Source organism: Synchiropus splendidus, chromosome 1 (genome assembly GCF_027744825.2).
Source record: "Synchiropus splendidus isolate RoL2022-P1 chromosome 1, RoL_Sspl_1.0, whole genome shotgun sequence".
Lineage (NCBI taxonomy): Eukaryota > Metazoa > Chordata > Actinopteri > Syngnathiformes > Callionymidae > Synchiropus > Synchiropus splendidus.
In genome coordinates, this window is record NC_071334.1 from 23,592,034 (window position 1) to 23,612,629 (window position 20,596).

The 20,596-nt window shown below is 43.8% G+C and overlaps 4 protein-coding genes across 5 annotated transcripts; 3 read left to right on the top strand and 1 right to left on the bottom strand.

Moving 5' to 3' along the window:
* Nucleotides 1–530: 530 nt before the first annotated feature.
* Nucleotides 531–6,337, top strand: LOC128768304 (pleckstrin homology domain-containing family A member 1-like). The gene is made up of 12 exons (XM_053881103.1): nucleotides 531–1,097; nucleotides 1,709–1,889; nucleotides 2,232–2,288; nucleotides 2,359–2,404; nucleotides 2,547–2,644; nucleotides 2,907–3,029; nucleotides 3,140–3,277; nucleotides 5,052–5,120; nucleotides 5,211–5,275; nucleotides 5,340–5,403; nucleotides 5,474–5,551; nucleotides 5,653–6,337. The coding sequence occupies exons 2-12, from the start codon at nucleotides 1,749–1,751 to the stop codon at nucleotides 5,872–5,874; spliced, it is 1,101 nt and encodes a 366-aa protein (XP_053737078.1). The 5' UTR covers nucleotides 531–1,097; nucleotides 1,709–1,748; the 3' UTR covers nucleotides 5,875–6,337.
* A 1,733-nt stretch (nucleotides 6,338–8,070) lies between these two features.
* On the top strand, nucleotides 8,071–13,559 carry LOC128757683 (serine protease HTRA1B-like). The gene is made up of 10 exons (XM_053863167.1): nucleotides 8,071–8,592; nucleotides 9,386–9,485; nucleotides 9,830–9,944; nucleotides 10,019–10,108; nucleotides 10,658–10,852; nucleotides 10,929–10,961; nucleotides 11,455–11,569; nucleotides 12,495–12,552; nucleotides 12,626–12,721; nucleotides 12,807–13,559. Exons 1-10 carry the CDS (start codon nucleotides 8,145–8,147, stop codon nucleotides 12,973–12,975), a joined length of 1,419 nt encoding a protein of 472 aa, XP_053719142.1. The 5' UTR covers nucleotides 8,071–8,144; the 3' UTR covers nucleotides 12,976–13,559.
* Nucleotides 12,230–16,969, bottom strand: c1h10orf88 (chromosome 1 C10orf88 homolog). The gene is made up of 9 exons (XM_053863178.1): nucleotides 16,718–16,969; nucleotides 16,326–16,483; nucleotides 16,032–16,244; nucleotides 15,793–15,862; nucleotides 15,510–15,704; nucleotides 15,323–15,439; nucleotides 15,138–15,252; nucleotides 14,911–15,064; nucleotides 12,230–14,121 (listed from the first exon to the last, which is right to left on the bottom strand). The coding sequence occupies exons 2-9, from the start codon at nucleotides 16,454–16,456 to the stop codon at nucleotides 13,923–13,925; spliced, it is 1,194 nt and encodes a 397-aa protein (XP_053719153.1). The 5' UTR covers nucleotides 16,457–16,483; nucleotides 16,718–16,969; the 3' UTR covers nucleotides 12,230–13,922.
* LOC128757670 (ankyrin repeat and SOCS box protein 3-like) lies at nucleotides 15,485–20,557 on the top strand. Of its 2 annotated transcripts, XM_053863146.1 has the most exons (9): nucleotides 15,485–17,521; nucleotides 17,683–17,853; nucleotides 17,921–18,033; nucleotides 18,516–18,648; nucleotides 18,849–19,026; nucleotides 19,249–19,461; nucleotides 19,532–19,831; nucleotides 19,911–20,044; nucleotides 20,185–20,557. In XM_053863146.1, the coding sequence occupies exons 1-9, from the start codon at nucleotides 17,320–17,322 to the stop codon at nucleotides 20,367–20,369; spliced, it is 1,629 nt and encodes a 542-aa protein (XP_053719121.1). In that variant the 5' UTR covers nucleotides 15,485–17,319; the 3' UTR covers nucleotides 20,370–20,557. The 2 variants fall into 2 exon arrangements, with proteins under 2 accessions (XP_053719121.1, XP_053719130.1); XM_053863155.1 differs by lacking the exons at nucleotides 19,249–19,461; nucleotides 19,532–19,831 and having other exon boundaries at nucleotides 16,045–17,521; nucleotides 20,185–20,556.
* Nucleotides 20,558–20,596: the final 39 nt, after the last annotated feature.

The following is a 20,596-nucleotide window of genomic DNA, read 5'->3' on the forward strand; positions in this document are numbered from 1 at the left end:
ACCAACGCCAGCACTCAAGAGCATCCTTTGAATAAAGCCAGTAAATAATTAGGTTCTCTGGTCTTGGCAAGTCCTGGTCATGTCATTCAAGTCTCCCTGGCTCAGGTCCTCACATTGACATAGTCCATAAGTGCCTGTCATCTTTAATCCCGCTGTAGTCTTGCCAGAGGAGTGAGTGGAGCAGCAGGAGTCCAGCACCAATGGAACAACAAAGACAAGCGCTTGGACATCCATGCCAAACGCTGCACGGGTCTGGCAGAACCAAGCATTGCTGCGAGGAGCAAACTGGTGCCAGATTTGGCGACAGTGGTTCTCGTCTTTGTGGACAATCAGGCAGAAAGAACAGTTATTATCCAAGCTGCGGGAAGTCCAACAGCCATGTGGTCATGGTGATGCTGTTGCCATGACAACAAGATAAGGGAAATCTCTGCGTAAATGGAAATTTTGGGGTAAATAAGAAATAGGTTAAGCAAAGGATGGCTGTTGTAGATCTTTTAGATCCCCATACTCAGGTGACACTGGTTATTCAGTTGACCAGTAACTTCTGGGCGTTGAAAAAGGTTCGTCACATTGTTACCTCAGCCAGACTGTAATTCTCACATCTCCAATAACAATGACAACATAACAGAGAGAAGGGATATCAGACCATGCAGGTTTACGCGACACTTTCTTGTTTAAAATTACTGCATACATCCCATGGTTAGAAAAGCCCTGTATTTGTTTATGCTACTGTTGAAGAATAGAATACTCATCAGTGTGTGCAATTATCTATAAGTATAATGAAAGTAGTTCAACATAGTTCCCTCTGACTCCAGTGTTGTTTTCTTGCATGGAAATATCATGGAAATATTTGGATCCATTCATCAAGACAGTCTACGTAACGTTTGTAAAGTGATGCGTCGCTTGAATTAGCATACCAGTCAAGTGCGTTCTTGTCTACTAATCGTCAGCCCCTTCGCCTGAAATGCACGAATTACACCGGAAATACTTTTAATTTGAAAGCGCAAACCAGAAGCGTACTTTTACATCGCCACAAAACTTGATGCTTCTGCTTGGCGTCATGGTCTTGGCTTGGACCCCAGCCGAAACCGGACTAAGTAAGTATATCAGCCTCTGTCGATGGTATTGTGCTGTGGGCTAAATATTTAAATATGAATTTGTGATTTAAAAATAGTTTAAGTAGATGTGCCGACGTTGGAAGGCGGAAGTCGCTCGTTGATGAACGATTCACTTTGGCGTCTGTCGAGCTTCATCGTGGAAACGTCGATAAAACTCAAGCTGTGTATCTGTTCTGTTTTTGTAACGTTCCATCGCAATACATTGCTTTGTAGTTTTTGCGTATTTTTGCATCTGGAACCAAGTGTGTCAAACGCAGAAGTTGTCTGAGTGACGCCTCTAATGTTCCAGTGGAATCCTTGGATTGCGTTTGAAATACACTTGTTTTTTTCATTCACCCTTTTGTCCTGCTACGTGTTTGTTCTTGCAGACATGTTAATGCATAAGTCAAAATCAGTATTTAAAAACAATTTCTCATCATCAGCTTTATCTACATGACCACATGCGACAATTATTGAACTGTTGGCTTTTAAAAAAAATATGTATGTTGAGCGAGCTAATGTCTTTAAATGTTAAGATGATTTAAAGTTGACGGTTGTAATTATTGTTCTAATTCAAGAAGATTAGGCTAAAATCATATTTCCTCAAATAGGACCCCTTTGACACCCCCTGGTGGGGAGGACTGGATCACAATGCCGTACGTGGACCGACAGAAACGCACTTGCGGTTTCTTGGATGTAGAGGAAGTTGAAAACAGTGGGAGATTCCTGAGGCGCTACTTCATCCTCAACACACAGGAGGGGGCGCTGATGTGGTTCATGGACAACCCTCAGGTATACTGCTTCTTAACCTCCTTCTCCTTGAAGCCACGGCTCCTGTGTACAGGACCATTGGTCAAACTGGTCAGTCCTACAGTTTTGTCACCATCCCTGTGAAGTCTAATGCTGTCCCATTCTATAATTTGAGCTGATGCTCTCAGGTTCCTCACAGAGGCTTGGCTGGACTTCATACTTGCAGCTGAGCCTTGTGCACAGAATGCCTTCTTATGGTTGTGCTGCCAATATTGTATTCTGATTAAACCCAATTGTCTTCTCTACATTATTACTGTTTAGTGTTACCATCCTTTTTTTCTATGTCTTGTGTTAGAATTCTGAATAAAAATGTTTTTTGGTCAGAATCTTCCTCAAGGCACAGCGCATGTTGGATCACTCAATCTTTCGTACATCTCCATGGTAAGACACATGGACGAACAGCGGAACGCACACCCACACACTTCTCATGGCCTCTGTCGTTCTCCTGCAGGTCAGTGATGCCTCTAAACTGCGGCCAAAAGCAGAGTTCTGTTTTGGTGAGTTTTGGTTCCTCTGACATTTTGAATTCAACTCTCATAAGAACAGTGAGTGTCAGGCCTGAAACAGTGTTGTTGTTTTTGATGCAGAGTTGTCGCCTCCCTGCATCTTCTGTAGTCAATATCGCCTTTGTCTCTGCAGTCATCAATGCAGCTGGGAGGAAGTTCTTTCTCCAAGCAGATGATCAGCAGGACCTTGTGGAATGGATTGCTGTGCTCAACAGTGCTACGAAGATCACGGTGAGCACCAAAGCGTGTGTCCAAACATCTCCTCTCGAGCTGCCCTGCTGATCTACTCATTTCTAATCCTGTCCTTTCTACTCATTCCCAGTGAAAATCTTATCTTTAATTGTAACGCCACGTCTTGACTTAGTGTCAGAGCTAGTGTCACTAAACCATGCATCATAGCAGGTCTCACTCCTGTCCTCAGACTTCACTTTCTCTCTTGCTGCAGCTCTCATGTCACAGATCATCCCATGATGTTGAACATTACACCCTCCAGGTACCAAAAGTGGGCGATGGTGCAGTCGGTGCATCTGAGTCTCAGCAGGATCCAGGATCTGTAATGCAAGGATCCTACAAGACTGAGATAGTCGGCGGAGTCCCCATTACCACCTGCACACAGGTGAGCTTACACATACACACTCTCTCCAGAGCAGTGGACTCGTCTGGACCTGTTGGGGTTGGAATGTCTCAGTTTTGAGATTCTTATACTGAGGTTGTGGTGTGTTTCAGGCGTCAGGAGAGGGCCAGACTGAACCAGCATCGAACAGCTCATGGCGGAACCAGAACCAGTTGCCATACTTTCTTTCCAGAGAAGTTCAGAACCAGTCTATGATTAAGGCTGGCTACTGTGTCAAACAAGGAGCTGTGGTGAGACGTACACACAAAACCATTAACCTGTGCGCATTCGTTTTTTTTAATCTTTTAATGTTTAATCCAACCACTTCAAATGGACAATTTGGGAACAATTCAAATACATTGATCTATTTCTGTGAGTCTGTTATTTCACTGGCAATGAACACTGTTCATCTGTAATAATACTCTCTGTGATTGGTGGAGGTTTGGCAGAGGTAATTCCCCTAAAGGCACATTCAGTCATGTGTCCAGCACTGGTTAAAATAGGCAAAAATGGAACTTCTTCTTTGTCCTTCGTCTTTTTCTGTAACAGGTTGCAACAGGAAGTCAGTTAAAATCTTAATCATCCTCCTTGGTCACGCCTGCCCTCTTCATGAACTTCCAAACCTCTGCATGTGCTGTCTCTGTTCTATACTCGTTTCTAGTCTTGTCCGTCCTAGACACTCCCGATGAAAATGTGACCAACCTTATCTTCTCATCTTCTCGCTCACCTCAGATCACCATCGTATTCCCTAATCTCATCCAGCAGTCTGCCCATAATAATGCGAAACAAGAATGGGCTGAGAGCTGATCCCCAAGCGACACGTACTCTCACCTTGAGGCCCTCCATCACTCTTACAGTACACCTCAATCCCTGTCTTACTGTACATGTCTGATGCGCCTGACTTCCATAGACAATACTACACTTCCTCTCTAGGAACTCTGCGAGGTTTTCTTCACATCCACAAAGGCAGTGAATCTCCTACCAACCTTCTCTGTGCTTCTCTATCAACATCCTGTGGTGATTTTTCTCAGCATGAAACCATACTTCTGCTCACTGATGCTGACTTCTCCTCTGAGCCTGAACTCAGCCACTCTTTCCCACACCTTCATGATGTGACCCGATAACTTGATCCCTCTATAGCTGCTACAGCTCTTTAAAAAAAACTCCAGCATCCCCACAGCTTTCAAGAGTGTGGTCAGAAAGTTCACTGTTCACTCTCCTAACACTTTCACACCTTTGCCTGTGCCAACCGCCTTCCCACTCTTCTTAAAACAGGCAGGAACCAGTCGTATTGATTTAATAAAGAAGACGTGCAATTAAATCAGTCTAATAAATCATCTTTCTTGTGACTATAGTGGCAAAATGTGGATTTATGAACATGGAGAAGTTTTTCTTATTCATTTCGTCCAGAACAGCCTCTTCTTCATTTCTCTAATATGTATGTTATAGGAACTTTGGCGTTGCTGTCATCTGCCGTCAGTTTGAGCTAATTGCACTCTGAATATTTAACACAAAATATAGTTATTAAATATTATTGGTTATTGGTTTAAAAAAATGCAGTGTGTATGCAAATGAGTGGCTTAGTGGAGGTCTGCACCGTCACACAGCCACTTGAGTACTTATGTTGAACATATCAGTCCTTCTCAAATAGTGGAGCGGGCCCCCCTTGGCGGCCGCGGAGCGATGCTGCTGGGGGGGGTGCATGTGACCTTGGAACATACTTTTTTGCCATACTAGAATAAAGTTTAATTGCACATCCACTCATGTTTTTGTTGATGCATTTAAGGTCTTTTTACTTATAATAATTTTTTTAAACAAATGATGCTATTTACAGAGGCAGCGGAGAGTTGGGGGAACGCAACAGAAAATAACTGAGAAGCACTGACTTATATTAAGATCTTATGTGAGTCCAGTAATAGATTAGAAGTCCTTTATTTGTCCCACAGGTGTAGGTCTGTGTGTCTGTTCATGAACTTGTGTGGTAATGAATTGTAAATTAAAACTGTGCATCTGCTGTGCTTTCAGATGAAAACCTGGAAGAGAAGATACTTCGTACTGGAGCAGAACTCTCTCAGTTACTACAAGTCAGACCTGGTCAGCAACCATGTTCTTTCATACTTTTAGCTGAGAAAAAGAAGCTTAGATTGCAGGTCATACAGCTAATCTCAAGGTTTGGGCCTCTAGGAGCGAGAGCCTCTGAGGGTGATCCCGCTGAAGGACGTCCAGAATGTCCAGGAGGGGACACATAGGTCGGTGTTCTGGGCTGCTGGTTTAGAAAGGTGAAGAATATGTAACACTTTCATCCTCCTGCAGTGACAACATGGCGCGGGACAATCTATTTGAACTGGTTACCTCATCCAGAACCTTCTACATCCAGGTCCAAAACATTCCACTCTATGTAATCCTTCATAATCTCCCTTTTGGCATCCATGTTCTTGTTCTTTCAGACGGACAGTCCAGAGGAAACTGCCAAATGGATCAGCTCCATCACTGCAGCGGTTGCAGCTCAAAGAGGTTTGGATTCTGTGAGTACATCACTATTTTACACACAACACTCAGCGATTCTATAAATGTTTTTCATTCTCTTCTGTCTTGACCCTTCTTTTGCCTCTGCCTCTCTCGACAGGAAAACAATGATGTCTCCTACCAGGTCTCTGACGAACTTCATCACTCAGAGTCCTCTGTCAGATCTGGTTCTGGACTTCAGTCCTCCAACTCAGCTGCTCCATCCTCGGCCGTGAGCACTCAAGGCCCTGGAGAGTGTCAGGAAGTCAAAGCACCAGGCAGACACCACAAGGATGATGGTCCGCACCAGGATAGTCCTGACCTGCAGATGACCCTGATGTGATGGGATATTCTTCAGACCCAAAATGTTGTATTGGTTAAAAAGATTCATGGTTTAAAAGCTATGAACCAGTCAGTGTGTTAGCTGAAAAATAGTCTTACAGGTCTGCTCTAAAAATACCTGGACTCTCGAGACGTTGGAGACATGTGACTTCAGGTAAATTGGTTTCGCGCAAAGGAGTTAGCATAGCTTCATCCAAACCACCTCACATTTGATTATTTTCCCCATCGTCGTTCAATATTCCTGTCAGTTGTTACCTCATCAAGTCTGCGTCCTCCACTTTAACCTGTCATGTGCATTTTCCCTGGTCACACCACTCCTTTTCATGTCCTTCTTTATCCATGAACCTCATTGTAGATGCCAAAACTGATTTTTGTCATCAACTTTTTAGCTGTACCGATTATGTTGTTGATTATGAATAATAAGTTCTTTTTTAAATAAACGTCTTTGCTTTTCGCATGATAAACTTGGTTACTTTCTTATGAGGATTTTTTTAATTATATTTTAAAATGTTTGTCTTATTGAGTGCATGAATATTCCTCCATTTATTTTTGTAGCAGTCTAACATTGGGAAACGAGTCTTGAAAAAATGTTTAGAACAGATGCACCTACTTCTCATTTCATTGAAAAAAAAGATGTTATTATTCATACAAAATAATGACGTTGGGGTTGCATGAGTGTAAGTTGGGAAAAGAGGTTGTGCTCCAAGGAAATAAACTATAAGGTTGGATCAAGTGAGAACATTTTGTGGGTTATATTGTTATCTCATACTTATGAGTCATAGTCACACACTGTAAATCACACCTCGACCAGATTAGAGGCACAAGTTAAATTTCCTGTTGAATCACAGAGAAGTTGTCAATAACACATTTTTACGTGAAGGAAACCATGACAAGCCTCTGAAGTTTCTCACTCTCCGGGCTGAACTGTACATGACTGTATTTTGTTTCAGTGTTCTGTCAGCGCCTCCGGACTCCTGAGGTTCATTGAACGGACAGGGTGGAGTCTTGGCCTGAACCTTCTCCAACAGTCATTCTGTCTATGTGAGTAAGGCAGCTCTCACTGGAGTGGGTGCGGGGACTTACAAGGACAATGTAGAGCTGACTCGAGATGCCGACAGCTGGAGTCCCGTAAGCAGGCGACTTGAGATGTTTTCAGTTATCAAGTGATGCCGTAGACTTGCATTCAACAGCAACTCATAGCAAGTAGATGGTCTTACATACGATGGACATGACTGGACGGTTGATAGAATAGACCTAAGCCTGTGACCTAGGCCGAGAGGTCAGTTGACTTCACTATAGTTCTTTACATGACTTAAGTTTGTGAATGGGAGTTCATTATGTGGATGATTCAAGTTTGTTTCCAAAACTTTGACTGTGAGGACAAAACTAAAAAACAGCTTTAAGTAGATCTACGCACTTGAGACCTCTGGATGGAGGTAGCCTTAAATTGTTCGGTGATCAGAGTTTTGTCTATGCTGCAAGCAATTTGATGACTTAGTTTAAGGACGTGAGTTTGTTTGATGACCCTTAAGTCTGTCGAGGACGCGTCTCGGTGGACAGGGCTGGGACAAGACTTCTGCTTTTGGACTCACTTTGGGTCTTTTAAGTAAACCAGGCACTGCTGCAAAGTTGGCCTGACTCAGTGGATGGAGCCCAGCTGGACAGCTTCGAGGCAGTTGAGAGAGCTGCCACGGCTGATTTCCGGCTTCTCCTTGTGAAGCTGCGGTTGCTCAGGATCTTGAGGATCCAACAGTCCAATGGCTACCTCGGTAACCAACAACCAACAACCAAATAGGACACGCACCTAACACTTTATGCTCGGCACTCTGAGTTAGTGCTGTTTGCTGCGCTCCCTTAGGGCAGGTCCTGATGCCTGAGTGGCGCACACCACACCCAGGCATGTCGATAACATGTTTCTGCTTCAGCTGGACCAAAGGATTGTCAGGGTGCATCAATAGGTGACCTGATGACGTCACAGATATAGAGTGATGATCGTCAATACTTTCAGTGAGAAGATCGATCACACCAGCAAGCAACTCCAGAGAACTGAAGTGGCAGATGTGGTTCTGACCCAAATGTACAGGTCATCATCAAAACTGTTACCTCATCAATTACATAATTGTAAAGTTATTCCTCCCATCAGTGACGTCACTCTCCCCCTCCAATCGGCACAATGTCCTGCAGCTCTTAAACCTCCAGGCTCATTCAGTTTCTCCTCAAACTTTCTTCCTGCAGCTTTTGCCATCATCCAGTCGGATCCACGAGCGCACTATGATCAGGTTTTTCCTGCTGACCCTACTGGTCTGTCTCGGCCCGAGTGATGGCCGGGTCACCAAGCGCGCTGCCATCGGGTGTCCAGAGAGGTGCGACAAGTCCGAGTGTGCTCCGGTACCGGATGATTGTATGTCCGGTGAGGTTCTGGACCGCTGCGACTGCTGTTCGGTCTGCGCGTCTGCTGAAGGGGAACCCTGTGGTGGTCCCGAAGACCAGGAGTGTGGGGAGGGACTGGACTGTATGGTGACCACAGGGGTGGAAGCTTCGGCCACGGTCCGCAGAAGAAGCAGCGCAGGAGTGTGCGTGTGTAGCGGAACCGAGCCTGTATGCGGGAGCGACGGAGTCTCTTACCGGAACATCTGCGAATTAAAGTTGGCCAGCAACAGAGGCAGTAAAGTTCTGAAGCCGCCGGTGATTCTGATCCAGAAAGGAGAGTGCGGGAAAGGTGCGTGCGCACGGAACTCTGAAATTGACTCTACTGACCCGAACAACTTATACACGCAATGGATACAGACGCGGGCTGCGAAGGTTCCGTTAGACCCACTGGAATTCAAATGTGCGTCACACAATAAAAAAGATCAGAGTGTTACTAGATTCCACTACCTGATTCAGTGCCGTCTAAGGCCCATTTAAGTGATAGAGTCACCTGAGTGTAGCTAGAGCGGCAACATAGCAGAAGTGCAATGGATGCAGTTGGGCTATGTTAAGTGGGTGCTGATGGAGCTCATGAACCGCCAAAGCTCACATACTTGAGGTGCTGATGTCACAGCTAGGAAGAAGCCACCTGAGAAATGCCCTTAGTTGAGACAGTAGTTACGATGATGATGCTGGAGTTCTTTTGTAGCTCATGTTCTCTTTAAAACCAACGGAGTTGGTTCAGATGTCAAAACAGTTTTTTTTTTAAGCTTGGTAACTATGTTGCAAAACGGAATGACCCACAGATGTTCTTCTGGGTCCTGGTTTCCCCAGAGGGGCGCTGGGGCCAAGCCACAGATGCTGTCGCAGCTGCCTGAATATTCTGCATCTGGATTACATAACAACATTTCAAAATCCGGCTCACACACAAACACAAGAACACTTAACACTCATTGACCCTAAATACAGTGTTTAATCTCTGCCACCTAGCCATGTGTGTGCCTGTGTTTTTGTTGGTTGTTGTGGATGATGATGATATTGTGTGTTCATGTGTATGCGGGACTGCAGGGGCATAACATACTGACATATTGTGTGTCCAACAGCCCAGCAGAATCCTGAGAGTCTTCGCTACAAGTTCAACTTTATCGCAGATGTTGTGGAGAAAATCGCTCCTGCTGTTGTCCACATTGAACTTTTCCGCAAGTAAGAAACTGATGACTCTACCAAGCTCTGCCTATTAATGCTGTATTTTACCCATTTAGAGCTACCGACTATCTACAGTACAACTGACTATAAAGCATCCATGAGTGTCCCTGATCATCCTGGCCCTCAGCTAACCATCTATTAATACTGACAATCCATTGTTGGTGCTGTCACTGTCTATGACTTTTGAGGAACATCTGCAACTGCCCTTGACTGTCTACTAGTATGGAGTCTTGTCCTTAATTCTGTCAATCTTTAAACTCTTGCTAACTTCCTATGAATGTCAGTGGACCTTCTACGACTGTATGTATCTAATGTCATGTTGTGTGTATGGCTGTGTTCAGGATGATGTTCTCTAAGCGGGAGGTTGCGGTTGCTAGCGGTTCTGGCTTCGTGGTCTCAGAAGATGGCCTGATTGTGACAAATGCTCATGTGGTGGTGAACAAACATCGTATCAAGGTATCTGAACATCCGTACGCTTAGTTTTGATGCAGGAAAATCATTGACCCTGCTGCCGTATTGTTTTTCTTTAGGTGGAGCTGAAGAGTGGAGCAACGTACGACGCCAAGGTCAAAGACGTGGACGAGAAGTCCGACATTGCACTGATCAAGATCGATACGACGGTGAGACATGACATTGAGAAGAGAAAAACATTTTGTTTGTGCGGCAACATCATTTACCACTAGGGAGGGAGATGGAATATAATTGTCAAAGAATAATGCAAATTATTCCGAGTGCCATTGTTCGAGTCCGAACCTGAACTCCAGAGCCTCCTCCTCGCCCCTCCTTCCTCCATCTTTTCTTTACACAACTTGAAAAAGTGGGTCATGTGATTCTCATTAGCTAACAGCGGAAATGTGTTGCATCTGGGATGAAGTAGGTCATTGGACGATCTTGTTATATGTTTGAGTCTTTACTCAACAGCAAAATGTTGCGCAACAGCTGGAGAAGATCCAGAACCTCAGGTGGTTCTCGCTCCTCATTTCCTGCAGGATGTAACTGCTGAATGCGAACATTATCATTGACAACAAATTGCAACCAACTGTGCTGTGGCTGACTGGAGAACTGCAGTGCCACTCACACTTGAGTATGAGCTAGAGCCTGTGTTAAACAGGCTCTAAATGTTATACACAAAGGTTTCAACCAGAATTTCTTTCTCTGTTTTGGATCAGACCAAGTTGCCGGTTCTGATGCTTGGACGTTCATCTGACCTTCGGCCCGGTGAGTTTGTTGTTGCCATCGGAAGCCCATTCTCCCTCCAGAACACAGTCACCACAGGCATAGTCAGCACGACCCAGAGGGGTGGAAAGGAGCTGGGCCTCCGTAACTCTGATATGGACTACATCCAGACTGATGCCATCATCAACGTGAGATTCAGAGAAGCTAGCTTGCAAGCTACCAATGTTAATTTTCTGTTACATTCACTATTTTGTTTGTTCTCAGTATGGAAATTCTGGAGGACCGCTGGTCAACCTGGTGAGTGGACGAAGGTCACATGACTCTCACTGATCTCTCATGTAACAGATGATACCCCTTCAGGGGTGGCCACAGCGGATCATCTTCCTCCATCTCACCCTGTCCTCTGCTTCTTCTTCTCTCAGACCTACAAACCTAATGTCCTCCTTCACCATGTCCATAAATCTCCTCTTTTTTTGGCTAAAATATGCAAATCAGAATCTTGAGAGAGACATTAATGTTCTGGTTAAGATTGTTTCATGTCCTGGAAACTTCTTCCACAGCTGATTCTCATTATTCTGTTTTCATCCTCTGCGAGATCCGGGAACAGGACCAGAACCTGGCTAAAGAAACAAGAAACTTTAGAAGAAATAGAACACTTGAGCCTCTTAAGTGCTAAAGTGTGCAGTTTATATTTTGAGAGGAGACAACATAGGACAGTTTTATTGTTGTAACTATTGAGCAACCACAAGCTCTACATGAATGTGTGCGTGTGTGTGTCTGTGACCTGTAGGATGGAGACGTCATCGGCATCAACACCCTGAAAGTGACTGCAGGAATTTCTTTTGCAATTCCATCAGATAAGATACGGAAGTTTCTGGCTGAGTCATATGGGCGACAAGCTAAAGGTTCGCTGACACATGCTCACAATCACATGCAAAATATGATACTTAGAATATTCAATGCTTTAGCTGTATTTAAGTATGTTTTCTGCTATTTAAGCGTGTCATAATCTTAAAATTCAGCTGCGTTCCTTCCTGTGACTATATTCATGCCGTCATGGCAAAAGAACAGAAGAAACAGAATCTAAAATTTACTCTATTTGTGGCATTAATAGAGTAAAAGAGGAAAAGTGAACCATGCTATGGCATTATATGTTCATTAGCCTGTTCTTCAATTACATGTTACGTCATTTCATATGAAGATTCTAAATATAATCATCAATATCTTGGTGACAGAAAGCTGTGTAAAACGTGGAGTGATAATTGTGATTTTAGAAGACCCTTTATTCCAAGTTTTTTTTTCAGAGTGTATTCATTGTTTATATTTATTTGAGGGAATAAATTAGTCTTTAAAGAGCATTATATATTACAAGAATCTAATTCAGGAAGAAAAAAGAAAGGAAGAAGTTTATAAACCATTGAGAAAAAAATATATATATTAAAAAAAAATGTAATTTCAGCTCAAACCTCATCAGGGTCACATGAATGCAAATAAAGGGCTGTGTGCTTTTCAGTGTTAGGGTTGAATTAGCATTGAAAAGATTAAAAAAAGTTATTCTCTTATTCTTTTCTTCTTTCAAGACTAAAACCCATAGCAGTGAGAGCAGTGCTTTCTTGAGAGCAAAACATCATCCAATAAATAACCCATTGTTATACACAATTGGACTGTTGAAGACTTTGCTCCTCTTCTAAGAATGAGAATGTTATGCATTCTCTTCCATGCAGTTTGACACTGGCGCTACCGAATGCTGCCGTGCTTGTCATTAGATCAATAATATATGTGCAAATATTTTCAGTCTCATGACATGACCAGTGTTTCTTCACGTCACAGGTGAGACTTCGATGAAAAGGAAATACATCGGCGTGAGGATGATGAGTCTGACTCCCTCGTAAGTTCTCTTATTTATATATATATATATGAAGGAGCACAAATAAAGTCATCAGCTGATGATGCGTTTGCAGGCTGGCAAAGGAGCTGAAGGAACGTCAGTCAGATTTTCCCGATGTCACCTCAGGAGCGTACGTGATAGAGGTCATCAGTCACACTCCAGCTGAAGTGTGAGTCAACGTCTTGGATCATATAACCGCCAATGATTCTTGCTTGCTGTTTGTCTGTAAATTCAAACAACTGTCTCTGCTTCAGTGCTGGCCTGCGCGAGAGCGATGTCATCATCAGCATCAACGGCGAGAGAATTACCTCAGCCAACGACGTAAGCACTGCCATCAGAGCAGGAGAGCCGCTACAGACGGTGGTGAGACGAGGAAACGAGGATGTGATCCTGACCATCACACCTGAGGAAATCGACCCTTGACCTCTTGGTTAGCAAATCATGAACTGTTTAAACATTTGTGTGGACATCAGGGAACTTGACTAAACACACATACACATTTGTGGCTCGGTACCAGTTTGTAGATTCAGTTTTTACGCGGGTAGTCTGTTAATCTTGCCTTCAACACTTTTTTGTAAAGATATGTGCACTACAACTCATGACTTTGCGTCACATATGTGTCGCTCACACCGACAGATCCTGCTGTTTGTTCTGGCTTTCACTTTAAAATAGAAATTAAATCCATTTTCAATTTGGAAAATGAGGGGGATTTTATCCAGTTTCAAAAGAATGTTTTTTTTTAATGACTTTTTTTATTTCTCTAGATTTCAGTGTTCATATTTTCTTCTCAAGTTTATTAATACAATGGGTTTTTTGTTTGGGATTTTTGTTAATACAGTCTCGTAAGTCCACGGGCAGCTTGTGGTGGTGGCTCCTCCTCTGCTGACTCAGCAATTCCTCTGTAGTGAAGCGGACCTGAACATCAGGTTCTGATTAGTCCTAACTCTTTCCTGCTGACTGGTCGGGCAGCTCCACAATGTTCTATGATTAAAATGAAACTAAACACAGACAGCTTGTGATAAATAGTCTTTAGCTTGTTAAAATGTGTTTTACAATCTCATTGCAAACATTTCCAGAAAACTGGACCATACCAGAACTGGTGATAGATGAGATGTAACAGCACAGTAACAACCGAGTTAATGTGGGTCAATTCAGGACATGTTTAAATCACCTTCTGGAGGAAAACAATAAGAGGTCCAGTCCAGAACTGTAAGCAGCAACTGAGCCTTACAACAAGGTTATTCAGCCAAGTCTATTTAGCTCTGGATCAATAAACCATGATCCAAACAACTAACCGTATCAGCTCCCAAAGCTGGATTGGTGTTAGTTTCCACAGGCAAGATGAAACACGCATAGCCTCCGGGTCCGTATCAGGTTGGTATCTCTGCCTTTTGATCAGACGTTCTGTCGGCTCCTTCTCCAGCTGCTGACATTGGACCAGTTTGGTTGTGCAGTAGATTCTTCACCGCCACTTCCAGTTTGTGCTCTATAGCATCCAGACGTCGGTCCATGTGGTCCCGCAGCCTCTTCTCCATCTCTTCCAGGCGGCGCTCCATCACCACATCAGACCTAAACATCAGAACCATGAAGTAAACGACAATGACAAACTCAGAGTCTGCTTCACACATCACACCAAAACAAATAAATAAATTTGAGAAAACACATAATTACAGAAAACTCCTTGGCAGTGAAGTAGCAGGCCCAGAAGTCAATGACTAGCCGTGGGTCTAAAGAATGTCGACTGGTTCAGACGGTTCTGGAGAACAGAACCGCCGTTGTTTCCCAGCTCAGCCCACCATGATGGTACAATGACCGAACAGAGACGTGACTGACTGTTTGTTCACAAACTTTGATCCAAAAGTCATTAAAAATGACATTCAGTTTGAAATGAGAGCTGAAAATTTTGAAACAATTAATTTTATCAAGATGAATACGCTGTCAACAACTTACAACAGTATGACAGTTTGTAGGGGAAGTTTGATGTTAATAAATCATGTCTGTATTTCAAAGAGAAGCCAACTTCCATCCACATCAATTCAGTGTGAATATTGAATCTGTTCACAAAAGGCATCCCTAGCTGGAGGTTTTGTCAGTCTTTGCCATTTGGCATATTTTTTGGGGAATATTTATATTTATATAGAGAATATCTTTGGAATATTCTCTTCAGAATGTGCTTATTCAGGACAATCTCTTCCTGACCTTAAGCATAGGTGTGGTTATGTCAAGTACCAAATTGGAAAATCCAAATGTCACCCACTGCAAAAGTAAAGTGTAGCCTTTTCCACAGAGTGATGCTTGTGTGGGAGAAACACACTGCCATGTCTACTTCCATCTGTGGTGAGTGTGTGTAAAACTCACCATGAGCCGTCCGTCCTGACACTGTTCTGGGCTTCGCCCAGTCGCAGTTGCGTCACATGACCACAGATGCTCTGTAGAAGCTCCGCCCCCTCTGACCCTCTCACAAAATGTGACATTATCTCTGACCACTGGCTGGGGCTTCCACTGCTAGCTGCTGACATGGGTGACACTGATTAGCTAACGACACGTAGACAACTCACATGATTGTGGCGCACAGCATTTGGTACCTGAGATGTCAGAGTGAGGCTCCTCAGGTGGAGAGACAGAGTCAGAGGCTGGTGATGTCACTCCATTCTGAGACGGAGGAAGGTGGTGTGTCAGGGTGGCCAGGTCTCTCAGATTCTGCCGGCATAAATGTATATATCTCCAAAACACAGCAAAGCAAAGGCTCAATAATAGTACAAAGCCTTACTTGAACAGATTGTTCCACGTTTGTGTCAGCAGGTAAGCCACCTCCTCGTGTCAAAGCCGATAAGACCCCTCCTCTCATCATAAGAGGAAGAAATCCGCCAAGGGTTGATGTCTGGTTCTACGAAGACACACAGAAATGATTTCACATTTGTTCCTGCAGGAGGAAGTGTCACAGTACACGCGCTTACCTGCTGCTGGAAGTGGATCATGTCCAGAAGGTTCTGGGCTCCAGGTGATAGACTAGCTCCCATCTCTTCTACCATAGTTTGGACCTGCTCCAGGTCAATACCGGGTGGACGATCCAGGGGGTTTGAGGGTGGAGGGAGAAGACCCACGGTCATTTGATGGACAAGCACACTGCTGCGCCCCCCCAAAGAGAGCAGCTGTAGTGCATCATCAAACAGAGATGTTACCGGTGAAGCTGTGGGTGTATAATCACAATGTGTGTAATAAACAATAGGCAGCGCTCACTTTGATGTCACATGATGATACTGGACTTGGAATAATCAACTGTTTTCTGTAGAATGGTCCACGATCAGACCTGAGAAAGCAAAATAATAGCATATCCCTGTAATACACCAATAGATGATGGACAATTAAAATGGCAAAAAAAAAAAAAAAGTGTCACATTTACACACGTACTACTATTATGATAGCAACATTATAACATTAACATAATTAACAGACTAATAAAAAGTGCAATAACAAACCTAGAGGTCTGTACTTCACACCTTTTCACATGTACTTGCGTGTCTGCTTCCCCCCTCACCGTCCCACAGTACTCCCCATGTTGATCATAGACTTCTAATGTACGAGCTTCGCTGACCAACATCAGCCGACCGATGATGGCTGGTGAGTCAGTGCTACTGCGCAAGGTCAGGACACACGGTGACCCTTCCTTCCGCTGCTCCAACATAACTGGGCTGCAAAAGGGGACAAATGAGGTAGAGTTAAGCTAGTTTTTCCAGGCAGTGACCAAGGAAACTGATCTAGGTGATTCTGACCCATGTGATATGTCTGAGTCCGGCAGTTCTTCTCCTTCATTTTTGAGTTGAACCAAAACAAGGATGTCGGACAGTTGACTGGCAGTTTCACATACCCAGGCCTCTCCACTCTTAACAGAAATCTCCACCATGATTTTGGACAGGTCAGCTGAGTCAGGCTGAAAGATCAGAAGCTATAAATACATTTCCTTAGTCAGGTTACCACCATCTATCACAAAGTAAAAAAAAAAAAATCTCACTGAGACAGAAAAGTTGACTAGATGAAGAATGCAAGGAATATACTCCCATAAATAAAATAATATAAGAAATAACTTATTTATAACGGACATAAAGCACACTGTTGTTGATAGCTGTTTTTTCTCACACAAGGCATTACTATCTGAACTACTGACCTTGCAATACACCACCGGTTCTGTCCAAATACGAAACGAATCTCAACATTACGAGGTTGAGTAACACAACGGTCATTTTAACACACGAATCTCTCAGAAACGTCGCCGCGCAATAAATGACTCTGTCATGTTCTCCGACAACGTGTCCAAAATATCAGCGACTAACGCAAACAGAAATCCGAATTTTTACTCCAGATAATGAGTAAACTGACACAACGGAGCCGAATCACATAGGTCCACACAGTTTTTCTTCTTTATAATAGTTTCAGTCAAGTATGTGCAACAGTGCCACCTGGAGTTCAGGAGACCAGATTTTTGATGATATTTGTCACGCCAGTATATGTAATAAACCGCAATGTAGAGCCTGGCCTGGTTGGAATCACACCAAAATAAAATTTTTCCATTGATGCTGGAAGAATGAAAGTAACTTTCAAGAAACTGTGAAGGCGATATGGAACAGATTCTCCAAAGTGTAGTGACTGCTTCAGTCGATAGAGGCACCATGTAGCATCGCAGTTTTTCTCATCTCAGAAGAAGACGCGTAGACACCGAAAACAGAATTTGAAGTTACGTGGAAGGCGGGGATGTAGTGGTTACCAGGGATGGATTTTACCGAGTGTTACCAAGACACCGTGTCTAGTGTAGCAGCAGCGGCTCGCTCTGGCAACCGCGCCCACCTGCAGCAGTTGATCCGGCGGGGGTTCAGTGTGGAAACCCGTGACAACAGGGGTTGGAGTCCGTTGCACGAAGCTGCTGCCGCCGGGAGCATCATCTGCGTCCGGGATATTCTGTCTGCTGCTGCTGGTGAGGCTCCGGAGGGAAATACATTAGGAAACCGAGGGAAAAAAATCATTAAACGTGTGTTAACGAAATTAAAACAAGAAGATGAATTGTTCTAATGCTGTGTTCTTGAGTTGCAGAAGTTATATTTTATAAGTCAAATCAATAGATATTATGTGTAACAGGTGACACAGCAACTCCCCCGCGACACTTCGTGAATTCTCAGACGCACGAGGGCGAGTCTGCGTGTTTCCTGGCAGCGAGGCATGGCCATGTGGACGTGGTCAAACTACTCTTGAGGGCTCAGTCTGACATTGACCAGCTGACCAATGACCTCTCCTGCCCTCTTTACACTGGTACAGACACAGACTCACCACTGCCATCATCGCCATCATCATGACAAACTGATGGTTTTGTTTTCAGCTGTGGACTCCGGACATCTGAACGTGGTGAGGCTGTTGATAAGACGAGGAGCTCAGGTGAACAGAACCCATACGGAGTCCTGCTGGACCTGCTTGCACCAGGCTGTTTACAAGGTGCATAGACCCATGACACACATCTACACAAGATCCATCATGATGAAAATGCCACATTGTCAAAGAAGCAGAAATCCCGAGTTGTGTTCGTAAAAATCATTTGTATGAATAACCTTGCAAATAATGCTATAGTGATGTGTTTCTCAGATAAAATAGTGATATTTAATGCTAGAATTGAGTTTGTGTTGAACGATGACAAACTGAGTAGTTAGCACATCTGAGTAAGGTGTTAAAGGAATGAATTTTGTGACAAAGCAGGTGGCTATTACAAAAACAGTGATGCATTGGTCCAATGGATTACTTAAAGGGTCATCTGCATTTGCACATCAAGGTATAAGATAAAAGATGTTTGAATTGCATTGGCCTTGGTGCCTTAAAAAGTGTTCTCTACTATTTGCTCACTTTTATTTGTTTTTGAGAGAAGTCTGCCAGAAATAAACCAGTCTGACAGTCTCAGTTGAAACTGTGTTGTTGTGTTTTAGGGTCACAGTGGAATTGTGAGACTGCTGGTGAAAGTCTGCAACCTGGAAGCTCGTGACGACCACGAAATCACTCCTTTGTTTGTGGCGGCTCAGTATGGGAGACAGGAATGTTTGGAAATCCTCATTAAATCAGGTGAAGACTTAGTTGTTTATTTGTAACCGTCTAAACTGATGCCATATTGAAGACGTGACAGGCAGATGAAAATGGTGTTCAAATTGCGGTTGGTATACCGCTCAAATACCTATTGTGGAACTGTCAGCGAGGGTATCAGAGGTTTTGGTAATGTCATTATTATTATAATAATAATGTAATCATGAATACTTCACTTCCAGGTGCCGATGTAAACGCTCAGGCTGCTGACCTTGCCACCCCACTGATGATCGCCTCTCAGGAGGGTCACAGTGCCTGTGTGGACCTTCTTTTGGATCAAGGAGCTGACCCAAATCTGGCTTGTAGTCTGGACTGGCCTCAGTTACCCATTCATGTTGCGGCTCAGTGTGGACACCACAGGTAAAGACACTCAAGTGTTCAGACCACAAATAGCTTGGACACCAAAGCTATTGAAATTTTATTCAAAGACTCTCACGGCTAAGTCTTAAATGGACCTGAACATTTGTTAGAGAACAAAAGGGAACGTTTTTTATCAAGTGGTCAGGATGGCAGTTACTGCAGTTTAAAATTGAGTTGGGCTAATTGTCATAAGAATAATAGAACTTAAATTTTTATTTTTAGAATCCTCAGTAGACTCGTCACCCTCACTGACCGGGCCTGCGATCATGGCACTGGTCAGGTGAGTCCACTGTACATGGCGGTCCACAAAAATGAGAGTGTCTGTGTGGAGCTTCTTCTGAAAAAAGGTTTTAGTCCTAACGCTCAAGACTGCACCGCGACTCTGGGCTTCCGGTCTCCACTGTCCCTTGCCCTCATTTGGACCTCACCTCTCAGGTTAGTGAGGACCTTGGAACACCAGATTGAGTTAGTATTCAGAAATTCTGACTGAGAGTCTGAGTTACAGTGCGTGCGTGAAGCTGCTAGTGGCGGCAGGAGCCACTTTCCAGGAAGAGGACTGGTCCTTTGCACTGGGTACGGAGGATATGGACCTCCTGAAGCTGGTTTTACACCACAGGTGGATCCCAACTCCTCCTTGTGCTAGTGTACACCCGGGTCCGCATCCCGTTGGTAAAATAGCACTGATGCCAGCAGAGGTGGAGTCGTTGATCCATGAGGGTCAGAGACAAGTGGCGTTTGCCTCCAGGTGGCTTCCTCTGGTTTTGCAGGCTGGTCTAGACCCTTCACTGTTGCTCCTGCCAGATGTGTGAGTGTCCATCCACACTATTACTTTTTTTTTCACTTCTGATATGCTCATTTGCTTTCCATCTGCTCCATTGTTGCAGACTAAAACAGGTGGATGGGGAAGTGCTGAATCTATTACTAGAGTTTGTCAACTGGTCTACCATGTCAGCACATCTGACGCACATTCTGAATGAGAGGCGGCAGGAACAGAGCTGGACACCTTCTCCATATTATGGTATAATGGCCTAACAGAATTAGAGCAGTGTTGACATGCTTATAGTCACAACAGTATTGGAAAAAATATCTCTAAAAATGCTACTTCAGTACTTCTTCAAATAAAGTTTTCACCTATTTTTCTAAACATTCTTTTCTCAGACTCCCCACCACCTCTCCTCCACCTCTGCCGGCTTCAACTAAGAGCAGTATTTGGAGCCAGCATTCTGATGAGGAGCAGCGTTGTCCAGCAGCTACCTGTCCCCTCACTACTGCATTCGTACTTGCAGTTCAATGACATTCTATCCTCGTTCCCATCTCCTCTTACCCCCTCCACTCACTTGTGACAATGAGTCCTGGCGAAGAACAAGATACCTGAAGGAAATCCATACAGCACCTGTAGCACAATAACGATTGTTGTGTTTTTACTAAAATAAGGCACTAGTTCTGATCTACACTGCTGACTCAAACCAATTATTCTGTTTAAAAGTATTTGACAGATCCAGTATAAAGGAGTGTTTAAAATTTTACAAATAAACAATTGTCAACACACAATTGTCTGACTTCTTGACAA

What these genes read in the sequence shown, in the direction of transcription:
- LOC128768304 (XM_053881103.1), top strand. Translation starts at nt 1,749, where the DNA reads ATGCCGTACGTGGACCGACAGAAACGCACTTGCGGTTTCTTGGATGTA. An exon ending in GTGTCAAACAAGGAGCTGTG is followed by an intron (nt 3,278 to 5,051) that starts GTGAGACGTACA and finishes CTGTGCTTTCAG; the next exon opens with ATGAAAACCTGGAAGAGAAG. An exon ending in CCAGAACCTTCTACATCCAG is followed by an intron (nt 5,404 to 5,473) that starts GTCCAAAACATT and finishes TTGTTCTTTCAG; the next exon opens with ACGGACAGTCCAGAGGAAAC.
- LOC128757670 (XM_053863146.1), top strand. Translation starts at nt 17,320, where the DNA reads ATGGATTTTACCGAGTGTTACCAAGACACCGTGTCTAGTGTAGCAGCA. An exon ending in GCTCAGTGTGGACACCACAG is followed by an intron (nt 19,027 to 19,248) that starts GTAAAGACACTC and finishes TTTTATTTTTAG; the next exon opens with AATCCTCAGTAGACTCGTCA. An exon ending in CTGTTGCTCCTGCCAGATGT is followed by an intron (nt 19,832 to 19,910) that starts GTGAGTGTCCAT and finishes CCATTGTTGCAG; the next exon opens with ACTAAAACAGGTGGATGGGG.
- c1h10orf88 (XM_053863178.1), bottom strand. Translation starts at nt 16,456, where the DNA reads ATGGTGGAGATTTCTGTTAAGAGTGGAGAGGCCTGGGTATGTGAAACT. An exon ending in GACTCAGACATATCACATGG is followed by an intron (nt 16,245 to 16,325) that starts GTCAGAATCACC and finishes CCCCTTTTGCAG; the next exon opens with CCCAGTTATGTTGGAGCAGC. An exon ending in ACGTGGAACAATCTGTTCAA is followed by an intron (nt 15,253 to 15,322) that starts GTAAGGCTTTGT and finishes TTATGCCGGCAG; the next exon opens with AATCTGAGAGACCTGGCCAC.
- LOC128757683 (XM_053863167.1), top strand. Translation starts at nt 8,145, where the DNA reads ATGATCAGGTTTTTCCTGCTGACCCTACTGGTCTGTCTCGGCCCGAGT. An exon ending in CACATTGAACTTTTCCGCAA is followed by an intron (nt 9,486 to 9,829) that starts GTAAGAAACTGA and finishes GGCTGTGTTCAG; the next exon opens with GATGATGTTCTCTAAGCGGG. An exon ending in ATGATGAGTCTGACTCCCTC is followed by an intron (nt 12,553 to 12,625) that starts GTAAGTTCTCTT and finishes ATGCGTTTGCAG; the next exon opens with GCTGGCAAAGGAGCTGAAGG.